This window comes from Pelophylax lessonae, assembly GCF_965119305.1.
Source record: "Pelophylax lessonae genome assembly, chromosome: 9".
Classification (NCBI taxonomy): Eukaryota; Metazoa; Chordata; class Amphibia; order Anura; family Ranidae; genus Pelophylax; species Pelophylax lessonae.
In genome coordinates this window covers 220,223,719-220,248,286 of record NC_138776.1, presented here as the reverse complement: position 1 = coordinate 220,248,286, position 24,568 = coordinate 220,223,719, and the positions used below count along the sequence as shown (strand labels likewise).

Sequence of the window (24,568 nt, the reverse complement as noted above, 5' to 3'; positions counted from 1 at the left end):
GTATTCAGACCCTTTGCTGTGACACTCATATATTTAACTCAGGTGCTTTCCATTTCTTCTGATCATCCGTGAGATGGTTCTACACCTTCATTTGAGTCCAGCTGTGTTTGATTATACTGATTGGACTTGATTAGGAAAGCCACACACCTGTCTATATAAGACCTTCCAGATCACAATGCATGTCAGAGCAAATGAGAATCATGAGGTCAAAGGAACTGCCTGAAGAGCTCAGAGACAGAATTGTGGCAAGGCACAGATCTGGCCAAGGTTACAAAAAGATTTCTGCTGCACTTAAGGTTCCTAAGAGCACAGTGGCCTCCATAATCCTCAAATGGAAGATGTTTGGGACGACCAGAACCCTTCCTAGAGCTGGCCATCCAGCCAAACTGAGCTATCGGGGGAGAAGAGCCTTGGTGAGAGAGGTAAAGAAGAACCCAAAGATCACTGTGGCTGAGCTCCAGAGATGCAGTCAGGAGATGGGAGAAAGTTGTAGAAAGTCCACCATCACTGCAGCCCTCCACCAGTCGGGGCTTTATGGCAGAGTGGCCCGACGGAAGCCTCTCCTCAGTGTAAGACACATGAAAGCCCGCATGGAGTTTGCTAAAAAACACCTGAAGGACTCCAAGATGGTGAGAAATAAGATTCTCTGGTCTGATGAGACCAAAATATAACTTTTTGTCCTTAATTCTAAGCGGTATGTGTGGAGAAAACCAGGCACTGCTCATCACCTGTCCAATACAGTCCCAACAGTGAAGCATGGTGGTGGTAGCATCATGCTGTGGGGGTGTTTTTCAGCTGCAGGGACAGGACGACTGGTTGCAATCGAGGGAAAGATTAATGCGGCCAAGTACAGGGATATCCTGTACAAAAACCTTCTCCAGAGTGCTCTGGACCTCAGACTGGGCCGAAGGTTTACCTTACAACAAGACAATGACCCTAAGCACACAGCTAAAATAACGAAGGAGTGGCTTCACAACAACTCCGTGACTGTTCTTGAATGGCCCAGCCAGAGCCCTGACTTAAACCTAATTGAGCATCTCTGGAGAGACCTAAAAATGGCTGTCCACCAACGTTTACCATCCAACCTGACAGAACTGGAGAGGATCTGCAAGGAGGAATGGCAGAGGATCCCCAAATCCAGGTGTGAAAGACTTGTTGCATCTTTCCTCAAAAGACTCCTGGCTGTATTAGATCAAAAGGGGGCTTCTACTAAATACTGAGCAAAGGGTCTGAATACTTAGGACCATGTGATATTTCAGTTTTTCTTTTTTAATAAATCTGCAACAATGTCAACAATTCTGTGTTTTTCTGTCAGTATGGGGTGCTATGTGTACATTCATGAGGAAGAAGAATGAACTTAAATGATTTTAGCAAATGGCTGCAATATATCAAAGAGTGAAAAATTTAAGGGGGTCTGAATACTTTCCGTACCCACTATATATATATATATATATATATATATATATGCAGTTTAACTTATTTATAGTTATTTATTATATTATAATTTATGATTTTGTGTTTCAAACTCTATCATACCCGAGATGGTATAAAGAAGAACGCACAGTAAAAAAAAATCATATGTAAATAGTTGGTTTGGGCTGCTCGTCCTTAAGAGTTAGTAATAAAATAATGGTACCGATTTCAGCGCCTAAAATCAGAAACAATCCTACCGCCAGGGAGGTTAAAGCACTCCTACTTCTTATCAGTGCACTTTCTTGCAAGACATGAATCCCACTTAGTATTGTGTAGTATGGAACACAGTTAAGATGGCTCTTTTGAAAGTTAGTGTTCTTGTTCTAAGAACCTCATGTCTCCTTTTTCCTGTAATTTATGACAAATATAATTACTAAGTGAACACTGTTTCCGAAGTTGTCCCTTACTTTCACATATGCAATGAGCTCTGTGTTGTTTGCAATTAGTAGTTCCAGCAGAGCATTAATTCTAGTTGCAGCTTCCACTATTTGACTCATGAAATTCTCCTGGAGTACATTCAAGAAATAACGAGCCATAGTTGACTGCCTAGTTTCATCTAAAAAATCAGTATCAGGATAGTTGAAGTCCTCCGTGATTTTAATATTGACCTTCCTACCAGCTATCTCTAACTGCGAAGGGAGATGGGTCTCTTCCTCATACTTAATGTTTGGGGGGCCTATCGTCTACATCCACAATTAATTTACAATTTGCTTCATCTTTTTGAAGCTCCAGATACAAAGACTCTGCCCTGTCACTTGCCCAGGTGGCAAGGTCAGTCCTACTATTCACTATCAAAACATTCTTAAGTTAAAAAATAAAAAAAATAAATGATTTTTTCATTCACATGATTAAATGATTGAGGTTAGCAAGGCTTCACTTCACTCACTAAGTTAGGTGAAAATTCACTTTACAAAGTTAAAATACACTTACAGTAACTCCGCAAATGTGTTGAAGCTGAGCTGATTTCATACATCCAGTCATACTTATGCAAAAATCCTGTTTATTTCATTTTCTTTGGGAATGTTTTGCAAAAATAATTTTCACTTAGCTACACTCCATTTACTAAGCTCCTCTCATTTAATAAATACCCCATTTGTATCCAGTTATTGTAGACAAATTGTAAACATTTTTACGAGAGTGATAATGGTAGAAGTTATTTTCAAACATGCTGGATCATTTCATGTTGACAATCCTCTATTGCTCCATTTTCCAAAAATGAGAACAATTTGTGGATAAACTATATCTATCATTGCAAACTTCTTGGGGCGATTCTCATAATAGCACTTGGAGCTCGTATCATTTTGGGACAGACAGATATTATATCTCTCTATAAACCCTTACACACTTACTAAACTCTGTCACATTAATTTAGATCCTTTTGCCACATGAGAAATGTCAATTTTTATCCATTACCTCTGCTGTGCATCCAAACTTTCTTTTTTTGCCCTGGCAGGTTCCCCAGTAGGGGGAGAACTAAGGTTTCTGGAGGGGGAATTCAATTCAGCAGCACCTTCTTTTGATCCATCCTGCTCACTGCCTCTCTCAGTTTTCCTCCACTTAGCCCTGCGATTCTGAAACCACACCTTATGGAAAAACAGAAAACAATAGTAGAATATATGTTACATAGTAAAGTATGATAGAACAGGGAAATCAGTTGTTTCAACCACAATACTATTTCAGGTATGGCTTTCAACTTTTCACCTATTCATCAACACTGAGGCTCCATTTACATCTATGTTTGTGTATTTTGGTTTGTTAAATTTAGAGCAGCCTATTTATTTTAATTAGTTACCCTATATGTAAAAAATTGCACCAAAGAAGTACAAGCACTTTTTTTTAAATTGACCTACACCAAAACACATAGCACTTTGATAGTTACTGTATATAGTTGATAAGGTTGAAATAAAGATACCAACCTTTCTGTTCCCTCCACCTCTTTCTGATACCCCTCTTCCCTATATTTCCGAGTGGTGTCTTCCTTTCTCCCCTTTCCTTCCTCTTTCGATGAGTGGTCCACTTGGTTTTGATCTTACATGTATACTCTTCCATGTTATGCCGAGCCCATGAATCACGTTGACCATAGCCGTTATTAGCTATACCTTCTCATACTGCTGACTACCTCTTCGGTGACCTGTATCTTGGCTGTTATGTATGCATGTATGGAAGCTCCTTGACTACTATGCCGTTGAGACTTTTGTCTCTTGCACTTTATAGTGTTCATGTTTGCTGACATTTTATGACTTTGTTTCTTGCTGTACTTTGTACCTTTTCATTGTTTAATAAAGAATTTGAAAAAAAAATAAATAAATAAAGATACTAGTCCATCCAGTTCAAGGTGTGTGTGTATGACCCTATCATTTTCAATACACTTGTGTACACCTGTACACTGTGTTAACTAAAAAACACATCTAAAAGTTTTTTTTAATTGTATGCACACTCCCCACTGACACCACCACCAACCGTGGAAGGGAATTCCCCTCTAAAGTGTGTTTTGGTGTAAGTTATGCTTTGTTTGTCATAATACCATGCATACATTGATGACTTAGCTGCAAATTCACATATTGTATGTTTGCCTTTGTCGCTTTATTTTAGGGCCTGTTCACATGATTTCTTTCTGGTAAAACATGCACCACTGTGCATTTTATTGCCACACTCAGCAACACTTGTTAAATGCTTTGGTGCAATACAATGCTATTCACTCTGATGTGCTGTGAATGAAGGAATTCTGAATGGCATTCCAACACACCGTCTGATGGATATGAATTGCAGCACACAGCAACGCACTGCCAAAACATGGTGCATTCATGTTACATCCATCGGAAGGAAGGTGCATTAAGGTGCTATTAAGAAAAACACTGTCCAGTTCTGGTCGCCAGTCCTCAGGAGGGATGTGTTGGAGCTGGAGAGAGTCCAGAGAAGGGCAACTAAACTGATTAGGGGATTGGAGGACCTTAACTATGAAGAGCGGCTGCAATCGCTCGATTTATTTTCCCTGGAGAAGAGACGTCTGAGAGGGGACATGATAGCAATTTATAAATATCTTAATGGGGATCTCAGCTTAGAAAAAAAGCTGTTCATTCGAAGGAATTGCATGAGGACTCGAGGACATACAATGCAATTAGAGGAGAAGCGTTTTAACCTCAGGCAACGAGGAGGGTTCTTTACTGTTAGGGCTACAAGATTGTGGAATTGTCTACCACAAGAGGTGGTTTCTGTGGGTAGTATGGTGGCTTTCAAAAGACTCTTAGACTTACATCTCAAGGATCAGGAGATTAAGGGCTATGTTAGATGATTACAGCCACACACACCTACACAGGTTGAACTGGATGGACTATTGTCTTTATTCAACCTCACCTACTATGTAACTATGTAACTATGTCTCTTCCCCAAGGAGAATAAGTTTAATGTTTGTAGTCATTCCTCATAACTGAGGTCCTCCAGCCACCTTATTGTTTTTGTTGCCCTTCTCTGGACTTTCTGTAATTCACAGACATACTTCCTGAGGATCAGTGACCAGAACTGGACCAAATACTCAAGATATGGCTGAACTAGTGTTTTGTAAAGTGGTACATTTATAGTTTTGTTGTTTGAGTTAATACCCTTTTAATGCATGATAATTGTCTATTAGCCTTACTAGCTGCAGCTTGGCATTGCATGCTGTCTGTCATTTACTAGGACCCCGAGATACTTTTCCACCATCAATTCCTCATTGGGTTCTTCCCCTAGCAACAGGGACATAGATAAGGGGGTGGGGGGTTGGGGTGTTCAAACCCTCCCCCCCCCCCCGAGCATACTGCCAGAAATGAAAAGTGTCTCTGCCCTGCTGCCTCTCATGGTGCCAGCACCACTACAACAGTCAGCACACCAGTCGGTATTGCGAGCAGAGAGGATGCAGCAGGTCGGGTGAAGGGCACACTGGCACAGGCACTCAGGTCACACTGTTACAGCCAGGTTGTGATGGGTTCCCTGCTAACAGATCACAGGCACAGTGAGAGCGGATGGTGCCTATAGTCCCGCCCACTGTGACTGACTGCCTCTACACTCTGCACTTCCCTTCTTGGACTTCAGAAGAGCATGGAGCGGAGAGCATGCAAGGTAGCAATGCTGCTGCTGATGAGCTGGGCCTCCCTCTTTCCCTTTCGGCTTGCTGTCTGAGAGACTGTCCTCACATACCACTTACTGCTGCTGTGCTGCCATAGTGGTAAGTGAGACTGTGGCAACCGGCAAAGTTTTTTACTTTATTAAACACTGGGTTAATGGGTTACCATTTTCCACTGCTTGGTTCATATTGACAGTCCAGACTGGCTCTGCCAACCATGTTGTGTTGCTGACTGCAGAGCCAGAGGGCTGAGGAGTTACCAGGCACAACAACATGGCTGCCAGAGCCAGGCTGGACTTTTTGCTGCCCTCAGTGCCCTGGCTATTTTTAATTGAGATATAAAGGCATTTATAAGCCCAGTTCACACTACGATGTGGTGCAGAAAACCAATGCGTGTCCTGCACAAGGCTGCTTTAACACAGGGCAACAGGGGCAGCTGCCCGGGAATCAGCCGAAGTCATTGTTGGGGAGTACAAAGCAGCTGCCCCTTGAGCCTGCACTGCATTTTAAAAAAATGGCGGCCAAATGCTAATGAGGCAGAGTTGGACTTGAGCTGAGCTGTTAGGCGATAGGGCAGCACCGCGAGAATGCGTGCCTGGCCCTCTCCAACCTCATCTTAAATCTCCCGTCTTGGTGCTCCGCCATCTCTCCCAAGTCCCAACCAACTACTGCCTGACCTGCCGTCAAATGACCTCTGCATCCTCCTAACAACCAGAGCTGTGATCAGTGGGGAGGAGAGAGATCACTCCTTCCTCCTCTGTACAGCCCATGCTGAAAGTCTGGGACTTGTCCACATTGTCGGTGTCACACAGTAAGTAAATTACATGTGTGTTGTGGGGACACTGACAGCACCTTTTATGGTGATCAGAAAGGATCATTGTGAGTGTTCAGCAGACAATGTACAGGGACAGGAGATCAGACAGTACATGGAGCCATGCAGTCCCTGATCATTTCTTGTACTATGTCGGCAGTCTCTGACCATCTCCTGTAGTATGTCTGCAGTCTCTGACCATCTCCTGTACCATGTATCCGGTCTCTTACCATCTCCTGTACCATGTCTACAGTCTGACCATCTCCTGTACTACTGTATGCCTGAAGTCTACGACCATCTCCTGTACTATGTTTTCAGTCTCTGACTATCTCCTGTACTATGTCTACAGTCTCTGACTGTCTCCTGTAGTATGTTTGCAGTCTCTAACCTCCCCTTGTGCTATGTCTTTAGTCTCTGATTATCTCCTGTAGTATGTATGCAGTCTCTGACCATCTTCTATACTATGTCTACAGTCTCTGACCATCTCCTGCACTATTTCTGCAGTCTCTGACCATCTCTTGTACTATGTCTGCAGTCTCTGACCATCTTCTGTAGTATGCCTTCATTCTCTGGCCATCTCCTGTAGTATGTCCGCAGTCTCTGACCTCCCCTTGCACTATGTCTTCAGTCTCTGATCATCTCCTGTAATATGTCTGCAGTCTCTGACCATCTTCTATACTATGTCTGCAGTCTCTGACCATCTCTCGTACTATTTCTGCAGTCTCTGACCATCTCCCGTACTATTTCTGCAGTCTCTGACCATCTCCTATAATATGTCTGCAGTCTCTGACCATCTTCTGTAGTATGCCTTCATTCTCTGGCCATCTCCTGTAGTATGTCTGCAGTCTCTGACCATCTACTGTAGTATGTCTGCAGTCTCTGACCATATCCTGTAGTATGTCTGCAGTCTCTGACCTCCTCCTGTACTATGTCTGCAGTCTCTGATTGCCTCCTGTGCTATGTCAGCAGTCTCTGACCGCCTCCTGTACTATGTCTGCAGTCTCTGACCATCACCTGTAGTATGTCTGCAGTCTCTGACCATCTCCTGTAGTATGTCTGCAGTCTCTGACCATCTCATGTAGTATGTCTGCAGTCTCTGACCATCTCCTGTAGTATGTCTGGCACTAAATCAGTGTTTCTCAACCTTTTTTTAGTCAAGGCACCCTTTTAGCATTATGAACAGTCTTGAGGCACCCCATTCAAAAATGTACAAACTATTCTAATTGTTTTACATAATGCAGTAACAGCAAAATAAGTAGGACATCCAATATTATAGGTGATTTATTCCTCCAAAGCAAATACACGTTTTCAAACTGGTACTAGTATTCCAATGTGTCTCTTCTCCTTCAGTTTTTCCCCATCCCTCAGCTAATGTGACCCCAATGCTGATGGAGAGGGGCAGGGGAAGGTCAAACAAGGATGCTATTCTGGTAACTGACATCCTCCTTATCAACTGATGATTCCATTGGTCGTTAGCACACCGGAAGCTAGAAGGTTATCAGGTTGCACAATGAAAACCTGTTGCTTTATGTAACTAAAAGGAAGGCTTTATCCATACGCCCGCTTGTGTACAATTTTTGAGCAATTGTTAGGCATTTTCCCAAGGCACCCCTGAAGAAACCTCAAGGCATCCTGGTTAAAAAAGGCTGCACTAAATGATATGCACAACCCTGTAGTGTGTCAGGGGCTGCAGTTGAGGCCCTGAAAACCTCATCAGTTGACCATCACTGGGATGCAGTCTCAAACCAAGCTATATATCCACACAATAAATGAAGTGTATGAGAATCAACTGTTCTGATTTAAAGTAGACCTTTCACCATGAAGGCCTCTTTCACACAGGCAGTGAGGAGATGATGTGCAGTAACATCTAGCAACCAAAGAGTGAACAGTAATATCATGCAAAAACCTCTAGCAACCAGTCAGTGAGCGGTAATGATGTGCTGTAACCTCCAGCAACCAATTAGTGAGCGGTAATGATGTGCTGTAACCTCCAGCAACCAATCAGAGAGCAGTCATGATGTGCATGAGGGGGACCAAAGAAAATGTTTGTCCAGGGTCAAATCAATAATAATGATGGCCCTGGTCTGTACGTCATTCAAATTGCACTGCCCTTTCGATCTACATCGGGTGTCAGAGCAATCTTATCGACACCTCAAACGCAGGTCAAAAATGCAGTGTGTTTGCCTGCCCCAGATCCGATGATACAAAATGACCATGTGATCCAGTTGCAGTGCGTTCCCATAATTGGTGCATGCATGGCTGTGGGGTAATGCGGTGTAATCTGAGCCCATTCTAAATTTATGGGCTTAAATCACACCACACTGAATCTCATGTGAATTGCATAGAAATGTGGTGCAGTTCCTGTGTGACTCATAGCGTGAGCCAAGGCTAAGGCTAGGTTCACACCTATGGATGCAGTGGATGCAGTGTGGCCTGTTTGCGTGGGAATGGGCTGCTGTATCTGCGGAAATGCAGGGAAAAGGTCCCTGCACCTTTTCTAAAACCACGGCCGCAGAGAAACAGCATAGTGCAGTGTGGTTTCCAGTGTGTGGGGGTGCCATTGGGATTAAAGTGTTACTAAATGAACATTTTCTAAAATAAAATAACGAACGTTATATTAACTGCTCTGTGTAATGGTTTTGCACAGAGTGGCCCTGATCCTCCTCTTCTCTGTGCTCCACCATAGAAAGCTGCTTGCCATTGGGGCACACAAGGCATGCTCACTCCCATGCTGTGTGGGTCTATGGAGCCAAGTTCAATAGACCCACACAGCGCTGCTTGGTTCCCTCTCTCACCACTTGGTACCTGCTGTTGAACCCCCCTCCCAGGACAAAAATTTGTCTATGGCCCTGCCTAGCAAGTAACTTGCATGAATATTTTGAGCTTCTGAGGGCACTGCTTTGTTCGGTATTAAACCTCCTCTGCCATATATGTAGCTGCCCACATCAATTCAAACAAGCCCATTTTGGTTTATCCTAGGTCCAGTGATACATTGGATGATATAACTTTGTTTAGGAAAGTCAAATAAAGAACTAGCAATATGTGACAATCTAAATAAGGAACATGTCAGAGAGCATGGCCTGTGAGAAGCTTAGGCTGGGGCCATTTTCTAACCTTGTATACAGGCTGTCAGGAGTGCTGACACAATCTAAAAAAGGAAGATTGAATAGTGTTATGGAAGTAAGGTAGGTAGGACACAACTGAAGGACATTAAGAAATAGGGTGTGAAACATACACTGTACATACATGTCAATCACAGCATCCACCCAGTTATCACAGAACACTTATTTCCTCCCTCCTGCATGTGAATGTACAGAGGCTGGGAGGCACAAGCAATATATCTCACAGAACTGGCAGTCAGGTAGTGTGTGAATCAGCGCTCAATGGCAACTGTAAGGTGGACCAAAAGGAGATCAATAACAGGGGGAAGTGGTAACCGAAAAAAAAAAAACAAGATATATTTAAAAAAAATATATCAAGGAGAAATCTGCTTTGTTTACGGGTAGATGTAAGTTCAGATTCAATAGTTGGATTAGAGGCATGTTTATGTTGTGATGCAAGGTCGCAAAGTTGATTCAAGAGCAAAACAAGTTGTTGCGTTGTTTTTTAATTAGTGAACCATGTTTGATAAGTAAGCCTCTAATGATGGTTCTATGAGCTTCCCACAAAAAGCCTATATCACAGTTTGGTTGGTCATTAGTTTGAAAGTAAGCTTGGAGCTCTTTCAAGATCTCCTGGAGTAGCTTTTATATGGCGAGGAGTAGAACATGAAGTCCCTCTCCTCCAGATGTTGTAATCGCCAGATATCGATTTATTGGGCTTTGTGTAGTGATTTCGCTATACGTTAGTTGGAGCCAGGGGGGTTCGAGGAAACCTTCCAGGAAGTGTCAAAGGAAGGTATGAGGGAACATTAAAGTCCCTGCCTAGTATCAATTGACCCTCAGTGAAATCGAATAAAGTGTCAATAGTTTGAGCAAGAAAAACATCCTGATGACAATTGGGTGCATAAATCGTAGCAAGCGTCACCTGTACGTCACCTGTACGTCACCTATCAAGACTTTTAAAAACAAGAAGAGACCGTTAGTGTCCATGAGAGTGGCCTGGCATGTCCACGGGAGACCACCAGATAGCAATATTGAGACTCCCCTAGACTTGGCATTATCGTTAGCAGAGTGATAAGTAGAGGGATAAAATCTGTTTTTGAGAATGGGATTTTTATCTGTCCTAAAATGAGTTTCCTAGATTAATGCAATTTCAGCCCGAGAGTGCTTCAACTCATTTAGGAGAATATGCCTTTTCTCTGGCATGTTGAGTCCTCTCGCATTTAGAGAGATTACCTTTATGTCATCCATCACCAGCTTGGAGGGCGAATAAAAAAAAAATGAAGGGGGGGGGGGTTTAGAGAAAGAGTGTGTGGGAGGGGGGTTAAGGATGAACATCAATGACAGTCAAGCCTACTGTCCAATCCTCTCTGATTATTCTAGAGGTTACAAAATAAATTTGAAAAAGACACACTGGGACTATGGTCTTTACTTAGTGCGTTAGCCTATGTGGGGGAGTGGTTGAAGAAAGCCTGCAGATAGCACTCCCAACCTACTCCTCCCACCCCACCCCAGCAAGGATAAGAATCACAGGCTAACCTGCTTAGTTCATTAAAGTAATAGAGAGGCACGGCAACATATAAGGTAAGTAACCTGATGTCTTGAACCCAACATAAACATCGGCCACTCATTTTCCCCTCCACGACCTGTCTCCTCCCCCTCCGGGAAGGTAAGGGGGGAAGGCCGCTAACCCAGAGATGAGTACAAAACACTCATTCGATTCACCATCATACTAATGCATGACAAATATAATGTAAGGTAATTTAGAACAAAATAGCAGTTCTATTTAGCGGTTCCTTTCAAGACTGACATCCACTGGGTACACCTTATGCAGTACATACAGTTTGAGACATGACATTTGATGTCCCCCATGCCCCAGATCATCAGACCACCGCTCCGGGGAACTCATCACAACACCCCTAACCCCGCTGGGGTTCGTCTCCCCTACATCTTCTCCTGCAATAGGGTTGGGGGAAACACAGAGGTGCAGGAAGAAGAGAATAAGTCTTGTGACGACAAGTGGACCACCTACCCCTCTCTCACCCCACAACCACAATTTTAGGTGGGGGGAGGACGGCCACTTCGCCCCTTTACCTAAAAGGATACATCTTCGTTCACAAAAGCTGTGATCATTTCTGAGTGCTGTCTCAAAAAAAGAAAAACAAAAGGGTCCAGATTGATCTAAAAGGGCCAGATTTCTGTAAGTGACATCATAGTAAAGGCACCCATGAAAAGTAGATATATATCTACATCCAGTGGTGTCCTGGATGAAGTCTGAAAAACATTAAGACCTAAAAGTTCTTAGTACACATATAATTAGTGAGACCTAGAGATCTCTAGCTCACCGATGTGGGAGTTTAATGAACCCATTAACGATGGGTCTTAGTCTGAGGTCATCCGTGAATACATTTGTGCTGTGCATTCTTCCACAAGCCATATCTGGATATATAGTGTTGGGTACATGCAATGTTTATGACTCACATGGTCCTTCCGGCGACATTGTACCCTACCTCCTCCTGGTTCATTGAGGCCTCTGCTGTGGACCTCTCCAGAGAGCCGCCGAGGCTGACCGGCCGGCCGGTCGGTCCTCGGAAGAACACCAGCCAGTTCGGGACCTGAATGGGGTCTGTCTCCATGAAGGCAAAGGGTGCTGGCAAATCTTTCAGTATGCGAAGGTTGAAAGAACGTTAGTCTCTGCAAAATGTGGTTGAGAGGGGGAACCCCCATCCGTAGGTAAAGCCAAGCTGACGTGCCAACTCTAAAAGAGAGCGCAGAAAGGCATTGCAAAATAAAGGGTAAAATCTATGCGCTACCAAACGAGAAAAGAAGTGTCGGGGATTAAAAGATAAATAGATGGAGCACCAGAGATCCTGCAGCTAGTTCTGTAGTGTCACCACATACGATCAAGTAAAAGTGTATAAGAATAACCAGCGCTAAAACCTCTTAAAAACGGTGAACCATAAGTTACTGCAAGCAGTAAAAATATAACATAGGAAATATCTTACAAACACAATGAAGCAATAAATAATAACAATAAAATGGAAAGTGTCCAGTGCAAAAAAATTTAATTGAAGTGCCAAGGTGCTAAGTAGGTGAAGGTAATATGTAGTGAACTAAACGTTCAATATTACAAAATCATTCATATTGTGACGAAAGTGGAAAAATAAATAAATAAATTTATGTGCAGATAATGAGCAAATTGTACCAATTCTATGGACCCAGAACTAGTCAAAAGCTCGGACTGAAACAATTGATATAAAAACAAAAATTCAATTAAAGTGCCAAAAACTACATGAGCTGCTGGTAGCTGTGAAGAATGTGCAAAAGGTCAGAAAATGCCCTGTGAACATACAAAGGAGCAAGTTGCACAGCTTCTATGAGTAGAGGAACTGTTCACAGGCTCCAACAAAATCTATAAAGGCAAATGAAGAAATATGCCCTATGAAGGGCGAACTAAGGAAGTGCAGTGAAGGTGATAGTGTAAATAAACAATAGCCGTGATTCAAATCAATAGGTGAAACCAATCGATAAAAACTGAAATATCAGGGTGCACAATGCCCTATGATAGGTGAACCCCTGTGAACAAATAATAAAAAATTGATGAAGAGTATCACAGTAATATCAAAAGTGAAGCAGGTAAATAACAAAAAATGTGGTCCATAAATAAGTGAGAAGAGTCCAATAATTCTCCAGATATTATAGATAAAAGTTCATAATAAGTGCAGTTACAGCCAGCAATAATTAGTGATCCCAGTGCCAAAGTGAGTGAGCAAGATATCCTCAAAATGGGTAAAATGGCCGCTCACCTCACTTGTCTTTCACATAAGCATGTCAGGTGTCTCGTGTCAACCTGCAGACCTAAAAAGCAGTTTCCCAGGAAGAAATGGAGTCTCCACAGGCGATATAGGAGCCAAGGTCCTGCTCCTATAAGCTGGTCTGTAATACTTATAAGCGTGTGGCCCAGACACTCGATAATTAGGGGGAAAGATGTAAAGAGGGTCTCATAGCGCAGTATGTTTAAACACGGTTTATTTCCAAATAAAAGACAAATTTAAACTCACATTTAGATGGATAAATAGGTGCATGTAATGAAAGCAAAGCCTCCGATGCGGTTCCTGTATTCTCTTCACCGACTTCCGGTCTCGGCCGTAGACCAGGAAGTGACGTCACCACGGCGTCCAGGGACGATTTGCTTTCAGGTCAGGTGCGGGATCATCGCGTCACTTTCGGGATCAGTGTCGGTGTCAGAGTCAGATGACAGATCTCCGCACGACTCACTGTCGCTCTGTTCTGCGAGCAGCTCCGTGTTGCTGCTGCTGTCGCAGTCGCAGTCGCTCATCTCATCCAAAAGCGCATATGCGGGACAGCGCTTTTTGGATGCCATTTTCAAATTATTTTATTTCACGCACACGACAATGGCAAGGGGGCACTGAGAGGGCACTGTGACTTTTACCAAAGTGATACAGTGTAATCCTCTCAGATTACACTGTATCACCTCCTTTTTATATGTTTGTGTTTGGTGTTACTTTGATTTTTACTCCCAGTTCCGCTCCCATGCAGCATTGCTGCTGCAGGGAACGGAACCAGGAAGTCCTCCTACCGACAGACGAGCGGCAGAGATCTCGCTGGCGGTCACAGGAATGAGAGCTCATCGCTGGATGGCCAGGATAAGGTAAGACACTCCGCTGCGCTGTCTGCATAGCTCTGCCCATTCACGCCGAGCGTGACTCGGGGATACCGATAATAGCAGGAAATTCCTACCCCGAGTCACGCTCTGGGATACCGCTAGCGTGGTTAAAGCAAAGCCTTCCATCCATCCACGTCTTTATACTTTATTTTGCTAAGAAATCACTTACAAAATCCACCTCCTAGCATTTCTAGCAGTGACCATCTTGAGTAAGGGCAGATGATTCATGTAGCATTCACTTCCTGGAATCCATCTTTTAGTTGGATTTTATGTCATAGACCAACACAAAGCAGCACCTAATTGTGAAGGAGAAGGAAAATGACAAATGGTTTTCAAATTTTTTTACAAATAAATATCTGAAAAGTATGGCGTACATTTATTCAGATTGTGGGAGGGGAAACGCACAATCTGGAGGGTCATGTGGGGCCTGGCCATTCTACTTAAGCCATGGTCTTGGACATGGCCCTCGGGCTCTGAGGAAGAGGAAAGGCCTCGAAACCCGTCAGTCTTCCGTTTATATGAAACATCTGACTTTCCTATTTTGATGCTGTTCATTGGAAACTATATGCCGGTCTACCACGCATGTTTGTGAGTAGTCGATTTTAAACAATTGCCATTAAAAAGCTTGCTGAGGATAATGCGCTAGGCTGGTGCGCCCTTTCTTTGTGTTTGTTTTACAGTGTTTTTGACCACCCCGGTCGTAGAGGGCAGCAAGGCTTAGCCATACGGGATGCCAAGTGTAGGTTCCTAGATTGAAACAGCCTGAGGACCTGGCTTTGAGCGCAGGAGCAGGGTGCCTAGCATCACTCTTTTCTTTTTTGGATATGTCTAACATACACACAGGCCGAAGGTCAGCGTTTTTTTTTTTTTTCAACCGGCCAAGATCTCCTAACATTCGGCCCCTGTGTGCCTGGCTTAAGTGTGTAATTGTCACAGTAATAAGCTCTATTGTTGTTCAGATGTTATCATGTGTGCCCAGATTGCCATGTTGGTATCTCTGAGGACAGAGAAGGGCATGCATCTTTTAAAAACTGGAAAAAGTCTATTTGTTAGAGCCAAAGCTAGCACAGGATCTCCAGAGTGTAAGTGAACTGACAGGTTTTTTTTTTTTTGTTTTACGGTTTTTAAATTTCCTATCCTGAAATTTTATAGCAATTAACTGCAGACTGGAACCAAAACCCCCCAGATACTGACTATCCAGCATAATCAGGAATTCAGAGAAATTAGCAAAATGATAGGAACACATATTAGAAAGTTTTTTTTTTTTTTTTTTTTTATAATTTAACTTTACAAAATTGAAATCCGATTGCTGTAGACTTTGCACCTCCCTTACCTTAGTAATCCATTTACAACCAGAATATATTCATGTATTCTTTTATGAATTGTATAACACACATTTCACCAATTCTCACTTAAACTCTATAGTGTCTTCTTGTATACCAGGGGTGGGGAACCTACGTCCCGGGGGCCATATGGGCCCTCAAAGTCATTTGGTCCACCCCCCCCGTGAAGCTGAGTCTGTGTCTCTCAGCTGATCTGTCAGAATGGAGCCAATGCTTCCTGTATAGTTCCGGCTCCATTCTGACAGTCTGAGTGAGTCACAGGCGGAATGATATCAAATGCACTCCGCCTGTGACCAATACAGGAAACATTGCCTCTTCCTCCAGCGCGGCGCCGCTGCTAGCCAGCATTTCTCACCACCAGCACACACAGCAGTACCTGCCAGAACCAGCAGTACCAGTCAGAGCCAGCAGTACTCCCATCAGTACCAGCCAGAGCCAGTAGTACCCACAGCAGTACCAGCCAGAGTCAGCAGTACCCACAACAGTACCAGCCATCAGTACCTACAGCACAGTACAAGCCAGCAGTACCAGCCTGAGCCAGTAGTACCAGCCAGCAATACCCACTGCACAGTACCAGCCAGCAGTACCAGCCTGAGCCAGCAGTACCCAAGGCAGTACCTACAGCACAGTACCAGCCTGAATCAGAAATACCCACAGCAGTACCAGCCTGAGCCAGCAGTACCAGCCAGCAGTACCCACAGCACAGTACAAGCCAGCAGTACCAGCCTGAGCCAGCAGTACCCACAGCAGTACCAGCCAGCTGTACCCACCAGCAGTACCAGCCAGCATTACCCACCAGCAGTTCTTTTCAAAACTTACCACCACAAAGTCGATTGCGCTCCAGGCTGACCGACGCAAACCTGGAAAACCAGTTGCGAGTAGCAACATCATCAATACCAGCTAACATCACACACCTCACCAAAGTGAAGCATTTGCAGCCATCACATTAGGGGTGAGTTAATTACATTTTTGACCAAATATAACAGGCACATTTTTAAGTTGATAATTTTGTACGGCCCCCGAATGATTTTATAAATACCCAAATGGCCCTTGGCAGAAAAAAGGTTCCCCACCCCTGTTGTATACCAACAAGTTATATCAAGAGATATGTTTTTGTTTCAACCATTTACTCTGAATAGATATTCTACAGTTTAATGATACAAAAAGTGGATCAGTCTGACATGCAGTTTTATTTTACTCTAGCGTGGTAAATACAGTACTTGCTGTGAGCAAATAGTTATGTGTTCTGGTAAAGATCTCAGCATCTGCATCTTATAGCTCCTAAAACTGTGTGACTTCATGGTTTACTGAGCTGATTTACTAAAGAATGAAAACTGCATTCTGCCAAAGCTGTTTAGAGAAAGCTTAATAACTGATCTGGAGAAAGCAGTTGGACATTTTTATGGAACTTGGTATTTTATTTGGATATTAAAAGCAAGAAAAAAAATGTAGTGTAGAAATCATTTACTATTTTGAAATATGTGAAATACTTGTGGGGGCTCATGCGCAGAGTCTAGCTGACCGGTTATGCCATTCTACAAAATCTGCCGATCTGAACAAAAGCCACCGAATATCATATAATGGCAAGCTGCCAATATCCCCATCCATTCACACTGCCTCCTGCGATCCCAGAGCAACACCCGGATCAGCAATCATGGTGCTAAGAGCAGTTTGATCCGAATTGAAATACTTCTCCATCAAAGAAGAACCGCTGGCTCGGGCCTCAGCTAAGATGCCACCACCACTTTCTTCCTCCTCCAGCGGTGCAGCATGCTTACACAAACAGCTCCCGACCCTGCCAGACTTCCAAGATGAGGAATCCTCAGCTACACCAGCTCTCCTAAAGCAGATAGAAAGAATGCTACACAGAGCTCTCAAACAAACATCAGAGCCTCACTAAGGAAATCAGAGAGCTGGGCACCCGCACTACAGGGCATGGGATAAGAGTGGATGAGATAAAGAATACAGCACAAGATTACATGGCTGAACTAGAAAACCTCAAAGAGGAAAACCTGACATTATATTTTAGAATTGAAGACTACGAAAATAGAGCACATCTCTCAAATTTGCGCATTAGGCGCATCCCTGAAACTGTATTTGATCTGCAATCCACCATGATGGCCCTATTCCAGGAACTTCAACCCGCTATACCAGTGGAACGCCTGGAAATGGACAGGGTGCACAGGGCCCTTACGCTTAAAAAAAACAGACGGTCCCTCCGCGACATAATTGCAAAATTCCACTATCACTGTACGAAGAAACTCCTGGCCATTGCCCAAGAGAAGGACACTCTTAACTTCCAGGGGCACAGCTCTTCTCTGATCTGTCTCAGCTAACAATTACTAAGCAATAGTAACTGGGCCATAAAACCCCAGCTCCTGCAGCTGCAACGTGACCACATCACCTATCAATGGGGCTTCCGGTTCTCAGTATGCTTCACTTACCAAGGTACCAAGTACACCTGCAGATGAGCTACAGCACACTCTGCAATATCTACACCTTGTAGAAATCTTCCCCAACGCTAACAGCACCCGCAGAAGATCAGCCTCACCCTCCCTACAAAAATCTCCTTCATCTTCTGGGAAGCGCGGAAAACCAACACTCACACAAAAGAGGATGCTTCACCTCTCCAGCCCAAGACCAGGAAGATTCTATGGACTGACATCTGGAACTCCTTCCCAAACCACCATGTCACCCACACCCTGGGTTCAGTTTCCAGTTGGTTGTTCTACTGTCCTATATGACCCTCTTCATGCAAGTACTCTATATACTTCTGTTTGAACATTGTTCAGTTCCTGTTTAGTATCCTCTGGGACTCATCACATATTATGTCGCTTTTAAACAGCGGTTACACCCCCTTGCTCTTTAGGCTCATCGCCCCATCAGCCAGTGGATATCACTTTTTATCTACCAAACTGGGGCACGTCTTAATGGTAGTTATAAATAACTTGTACTCAGAATGGTCTGGAGTGGTAAGTGGGGTAGCCCAAGGTTCTGTCTTGGGACCAATTCAGTTTAATTTATTCATTGATGATATAGAGGACGGAATAAATAGCTCAAGCTCAGTTTTTGCAGACAACACAAAAATAAGCAAGGCAATAACTTCACATCAGGATATAGAAATTTTACAGAAAGTTCTGAACAAAATATTAGAGTGGGCAACTACATGGCAAATTAGGTTTAATATGGAAAAATGTAAAGTAATGCACTTGGGGGCTAAAAACATAAACACAAACTACTCACTAGGGGGGAACCTCTGGGGGAATCAAGGATGGAGAAAGATCTGGGGTTACTAGTTGAAGACAGACTGAGCAAAAGCATGCAATGTCAAGCTGCAGAGATAAAGCTATAATCCTAAATGTGCCAAGAAGCAGCGCTTGCAATAATATAAATGACAAAAAATAAGATATATTTTTTGTCATTTATATTATTGCAAGCACTGCTTCTTGGCACATTTATCTTTCTGAGTTTTTACTTAGTGAGCAGCAGCTGCAAAACACACAACTTATCACATTTTCTTCCATCTAACACATTTTTAGTTCCGAGCGCGGGCTATAATCTTTGTAATTCAAAACTATAATCCTTCCACTTTATAAAACTCTGGTCCGCCCACATCTGGAGTATTCTGTCCAGTTCTGGTCACCAGTCCTCAGAAGGAATGTGCTGGAGCCGGAGAGAGTCCAAAAAGGGGGAACAAAACTAATAAGGGGATTGGAGGACTTCATTTACGAGGAGCGACTAAAAGCAATACTTTTATTTTCACTGGAGAAGAGACACTTGAGAGGGGACATGGTGGCGATTTACAAATACCTCAATGGGGATCCCAGTATAGAAAAAAAGTTATTCAGTTTCAGGGAGTGTAGGAGGACACAGGGCCACACAATGAGATTCGAGGAGAAGCGGTTGAACCTTATGCCCCGTACACACCTGCAGATTGTCGGCCGAAAAGATTCGGCCGACGACCGATCGGCCGATTTTCGGCTTGTTAGTATGATGCTTCCGACAGCCGACAGCGCACTTTCGGCCGAAAAGAATCTGTCGTGCAAGCATTAAAATTTTTGTATGCCGACACCAGAGCGGCCAATTGTTCGCCAGTCAATACAGAATTCGGCCGACAGACAGCAGATTTGCAAGACTGGGCATGCTCAGAAAAGAAAAAACACAGGGAAAGTTAACCATCACATGACATCGGAATATGTGTGGTGAGTCCTGCGCTGTCTGGGGAAAGAAGAAGCCACGTGATGCGGAAGTGGCGTAACGCGTAGGGACGCTCGGACCGGAAGTGACGCACACTGCGGAAGTGAGGACTGGGATCCCACTCCGATATTACTATATGCGCTTGTCTTTCTCAACAAATGTGAGTTTTTTAACCTTATTTAAATAAAGCACCCCTTTTCCATGACATACTTGCACTATTTCGAGCCTTTGTTTTGAGATCCATTGGGACCGCTGGGAACCTGGAGAGGGATTAGGGAGCCAACCCACCCGCAGCAGCCCAGACATCAGGCCCTAGTGGGACACGGAACAGGATTGGAGAGGAGCCCCCTGGATAAGATATAAGGCCTTTACCCTTAGACCTTGAGGTGAGCTGCTAGCACACTTAGAGGGGTTTAGGAGAAGCACCCCACCACCTTAAGCACGGTGTTAGGTGAAGGAGCATCACCTGTGGAATCCCCCCACTTGAACACTTACTTAACTGTTTTGGACTGTATTTCACCCAGATTGTTGGATTTTTGTGGAGCACAGAGGACACTTTAATTTTGCTTATATTTAATTTTACACATCTGTATATGCACCTGAGCACTTTACCTGTCACTATTGTATTATCAGCACTATAAGTGATTTTCATATTCTCTTATCTATTTATTATTTATTTTTTAGATTGCCTTGTCAGTAATTTTAGCACTGTGATACTATTTATTTGAGTACGGATCAATTTTTGCACTTTATGTATATAGCACTTATTTGTGTAAACCACCCACACACGTTGTAGTTCACTCCATTTACAGTGACAGGCATTTATACTGAGCACAGTCCACGCACAACCAACCCAGAAGTGCAATACCCCCCACCTATATATCATCACATGACATCACTTCTGCAGTCGGCTGTAGTCGGCGGACAAAATTCTTGTGCAGTCTTTTGCACTTTTCAACAGACACGACAGCCCGGGGACAAAAGACGGCCCCAAAAAATGTGGAACTCTCCTCCACAATTGGTGGTGTCAGTGGTGAGTACTGATATTTTTAAAAGACTTTGGGACGTGCATCTTAAAGATCACAATATACAGGAATATGGGAAATGATTATTGTCACTGACACATTCACACCTACACAGGTTGAACTGGATGGACTATTGTCCTTATTCAACCTTAACTACTATGTAACTAAGAGCCATAGTACTGCCCATTGTTCTCCTTGCCTTTTAGGTTTTACTGAACATTCCACTTTTTGGACTTAAGTGTCTTGTTGATACTTGTAACTGAACCTTACCTGTGACAGAGAATATTTGTGCTTACCTGGTTCATGTGTGTGAAGGATTTCCCAGCAACCATTCGGTTATGTACACTCCCTGCTATCATATCTCTCTTTGCACTGTGAGCCCCAGGAAGTGACTCCTTATATGGACATTCCATGAAGTCAAGGTATGGCCAGCCTAGAGACGGAATGTCTGCTGATTAACCATGTGCTTTTGTCTACATTATGTTGATTTGGGCTGAGGCAGCTTTTGTTAAGTGTGGTAATGACCCTACCTATTTGTCTGGGTGGATGTCGGGCCATTGTTTAAGTAGTGTCTGATATACTCCCCGGGTGTATAAAAGCCTGTATTCTTGTTTCAATAAACAGTTTTTCATGACCCTTCAAAATGTAGCTTTGTCTTGTTCCTGGAGGAGGATTTTACTGCATTATTACCCGGTCGTTCAACAGTTGAACCTGACTCTCCTCTTGGATCTTATGGTTGGGATTATACTACTCCATTACTACACAGGGACTTGCCAGGAAAAAGGACGTCTCCAATGGCTGATACCCTCTCACCACCTGGGTAGCCGTTACAATACTAAGCCCAGCTTAAGCCCATCTGCCAGAATTGGGGTACCCAGCAACGGACTGACCTTCAGGTCCTCACACTAGTGTGAGCACCCATGACCTTCTGGGATGCTAGAGGCCCCTGTGGCTCCAGATTCACTGTAACAAGCAATACACATCCTTTCTTTCCCATCTTATGCAGGTTGTATACACATATGATGGGTATGATTGTCATGTGTGGTGACACAAGCCAGGTCCTGCTCCCATTTCCACACAAACCTCCTTACAATCCATCCCCCAGTCCTACAAAATTACCTTTCTTTCAACTCCTCATTTGACACAATCTAGTCTACACCTGGTGCGAACACAACCCAACCAAAAGACGTTACACTTACTATTCGCACCCACACAGAACTTCTTCCCTTATCGACCACATCTTCTTAACCACTGGTATGATACCTGAGATTCTAACCTCATCCATCATATCTATTCCCTGGTCAGACAATACTGCGGTCTGCACCTCAATCGCCTCACCTATCCCTAAAACACAGGACCCTACCTGGTGTCTCCCAGACACCATGATCATGCACCCGTTGCACAGCCTAGACATTGAAAGTGCCCCAAAAGAATACCTTGCTCTCAACAGCACTACTGATATCTCCCCTCATACTTTCTGGGAAGCACACAAGCTCGTTCTACGTGAAGTGTTTCAACGGCAATCCGCCTTATTTAATCGCGAGCATAAAACAGTTGCACGTAAACTAGAGTCCGACTTTCATGCCTCCTATTCAGCATTCTGCACCGACCCCACCTCAGCTGCAAAAATTAAATCAGAAAAGGCCCGTCTGGAATATGATAAATTCCCTCCGGGGCCCTGCCCCCCCTTTGGGGCATACACTTAGGTCCGCAAATAAACCTACTAGACCCATCCAACTTAAATATGCCAATGATGTTTACTCTAGCAATCCTGCAAAAATTGTAAAGAAATTCCACTCCCATTTAGCCTCCTTATACGCAGCAGAAAATTAATTTAACCCTACTGCAGCAGACACCCTTTTCTCACGATTGAACCTACCAGCATGTTCCAAATCTAAAAGATAACAACTTGAGGGGCCTGTCACAACAGAGGAAGTTTCTAGTGCATTTAAAGCATTAAAACTGAATAAAAGACTGGGCCCGGACCGTTACTCCGCCATTTACTATTGAACCTTTACAGAAATCCTCTCCCCCGTCTTAGCCCAACCTTCAATGCACTACTCAATGGACACTCCTTCACCTGGCTGACCGCCTTAACCTTCACAACCCCATCACCAGACACTTTGTTTCCCTGTGGGATATGCTCAAGTTCACTTACCACCTTCAATCCCCCCACAACCGCCTCCTCACCTTCCTCAAGAATCCGGCTTTTTATTCGGCATTGAACTCTCCTGCTACTTTTAGTGCTTGGTCATCTTGAAGGTTGATCAGGTTCAGCAATTTTGTCACATCCTCCACTTTTTTCACCTTCCGGACTCATTGCAAATCTTCAATACCCCAATCAGAACTGTTCCGCTACCTGCAAATTAAAAGCTTTTACAAACCCAACACTAACACTGATACCCTCCCTAATCAATTTTCTAGCTTTGAATCCACATGCAAACGCGACCTGCATGCTAGGGGGCTGATTAATTCTCTCTACTCCCCCCTTGTAGTCAAGCCGGACTCAGATAGACCACAGAAAACACATAAATGGGAAAAGGACCTTGGGGGCTCTCTAGACATTGCAAACTGGTCCCAGATCTGGTCAAAAGACAAATTGTCCTCACCCAATGTATTAGCAGAGGAAGCTAATTATAAAAAACTAAACCAATGGTACCTAGTACCCTCCAGGATAGCTAAATTTGTAACTTCCTACTCAGCTCTGTTTTCGTGTTTGTAAGGAACAAGGCACAAATATGCCCAATAGTCCAAACCTTCTGGAACAGTATATTTGCCCTCGCTTCCAGAATGTGTGACATATCAGTACAATCGGACCCAGCCACGGCACTTCTCAATCTGAAACCAGACTTCCTATCACGCAAGCAATTCAAGCTTTTTGTCCAACTCCTCACAGCTGCGAAACACGACAGACAAAGCTTGGAAGTCCCCCTCTTTAATTGTAGTGGAGGTTAATTATAGGGTAAATCGCGCCATGATGCATGCCAAAATGGAAGACATTTAAAGTGATCAGGTTTCCAAATTTGTCTCGCTATGGCAACCCTGGGTCACTCGCTGTTTAACGCCAACCTTTGATCAAACAGTCCTTTTGCCATGGTAGGACATTCTGCACCGATCTCACCAAATGTCTCTCTGGCAGGCCAGGTCACCCTTGTGGACTCCCCCCTCCTTTTCCCTCATTTCTCCCCGCTAGCAATGAAGCTCCCCCTTCTTAAATAAAATGGACTCCTTCTCCCCAAATACAACCCCTTTGGTTACTGCATTGCTGGATAATTTTATTTTACTTATATTTCCGCTGTTACTGAGTACATTGTTTCTCCGATGACCTTGTACACGATTATATAGTGATTTCTTGTTATATATAGTAAGCTCTGGTCCTCTAATGGACCACGCTGTACTGAGCTTCATTTTCTTTGTTCATGTTTGCTTATTCCTCATCTCTATTATGATTTGTAAACTCAATAAAATCTTCCGGGTTTGCGGCATCCAGCCACCTGATTGGCTGGAGCCGCGATAACGTCACTCCCGCGCATGCGCGCAGGAGCCGACGTTCACGACACAGGGCTCTGAAGGAACGGCGCGAACGGCTGTTCCTTCAGAGCGCATGCGCCAGTGATGTCACTGGCTGCATGCAAAGTAGATATCTCCTAAATGGTGCATGTTTAGGAGATACTTACAGTACCTATAGGTAAGCCTTATCATAGTTAATAAATTGATATACAATTGATAACGATGCAATATGATAAAATGAATCAATTGCGCTAAATCATAAGTCCATTCAGCATATATAGATGGTGGAGAGTCCACTTAAGGGTGAAGATCCCAAGATGTG

General features: G+C 43.7%; 1 protein-coding gene across 1 annotated transcript in view; it reads right to left on the bottom strand.

Annotated features, from left to right (window-relative positions):
• DRGX (dorsal root ganglia homeobox) overlaps window positions 1-24,568 on the bottom strand; it is a gene marked incomplete at both ends in the record, with an annotated part of 198,610 nt that overhangs the window by 104,316 nt on the left and 69,726 nt on the right. The window contains one exon of the mRNA XM_082268303.1: window positions 2,887-3,056. Within this exon, the coding sequence (XP_082124429.1) occupies window positions 2,887-3,056 (170 nt within the window). The remainder of the gene's footprint in view (window positions 1-2,886; window positions 3,057-24,568) is intronic.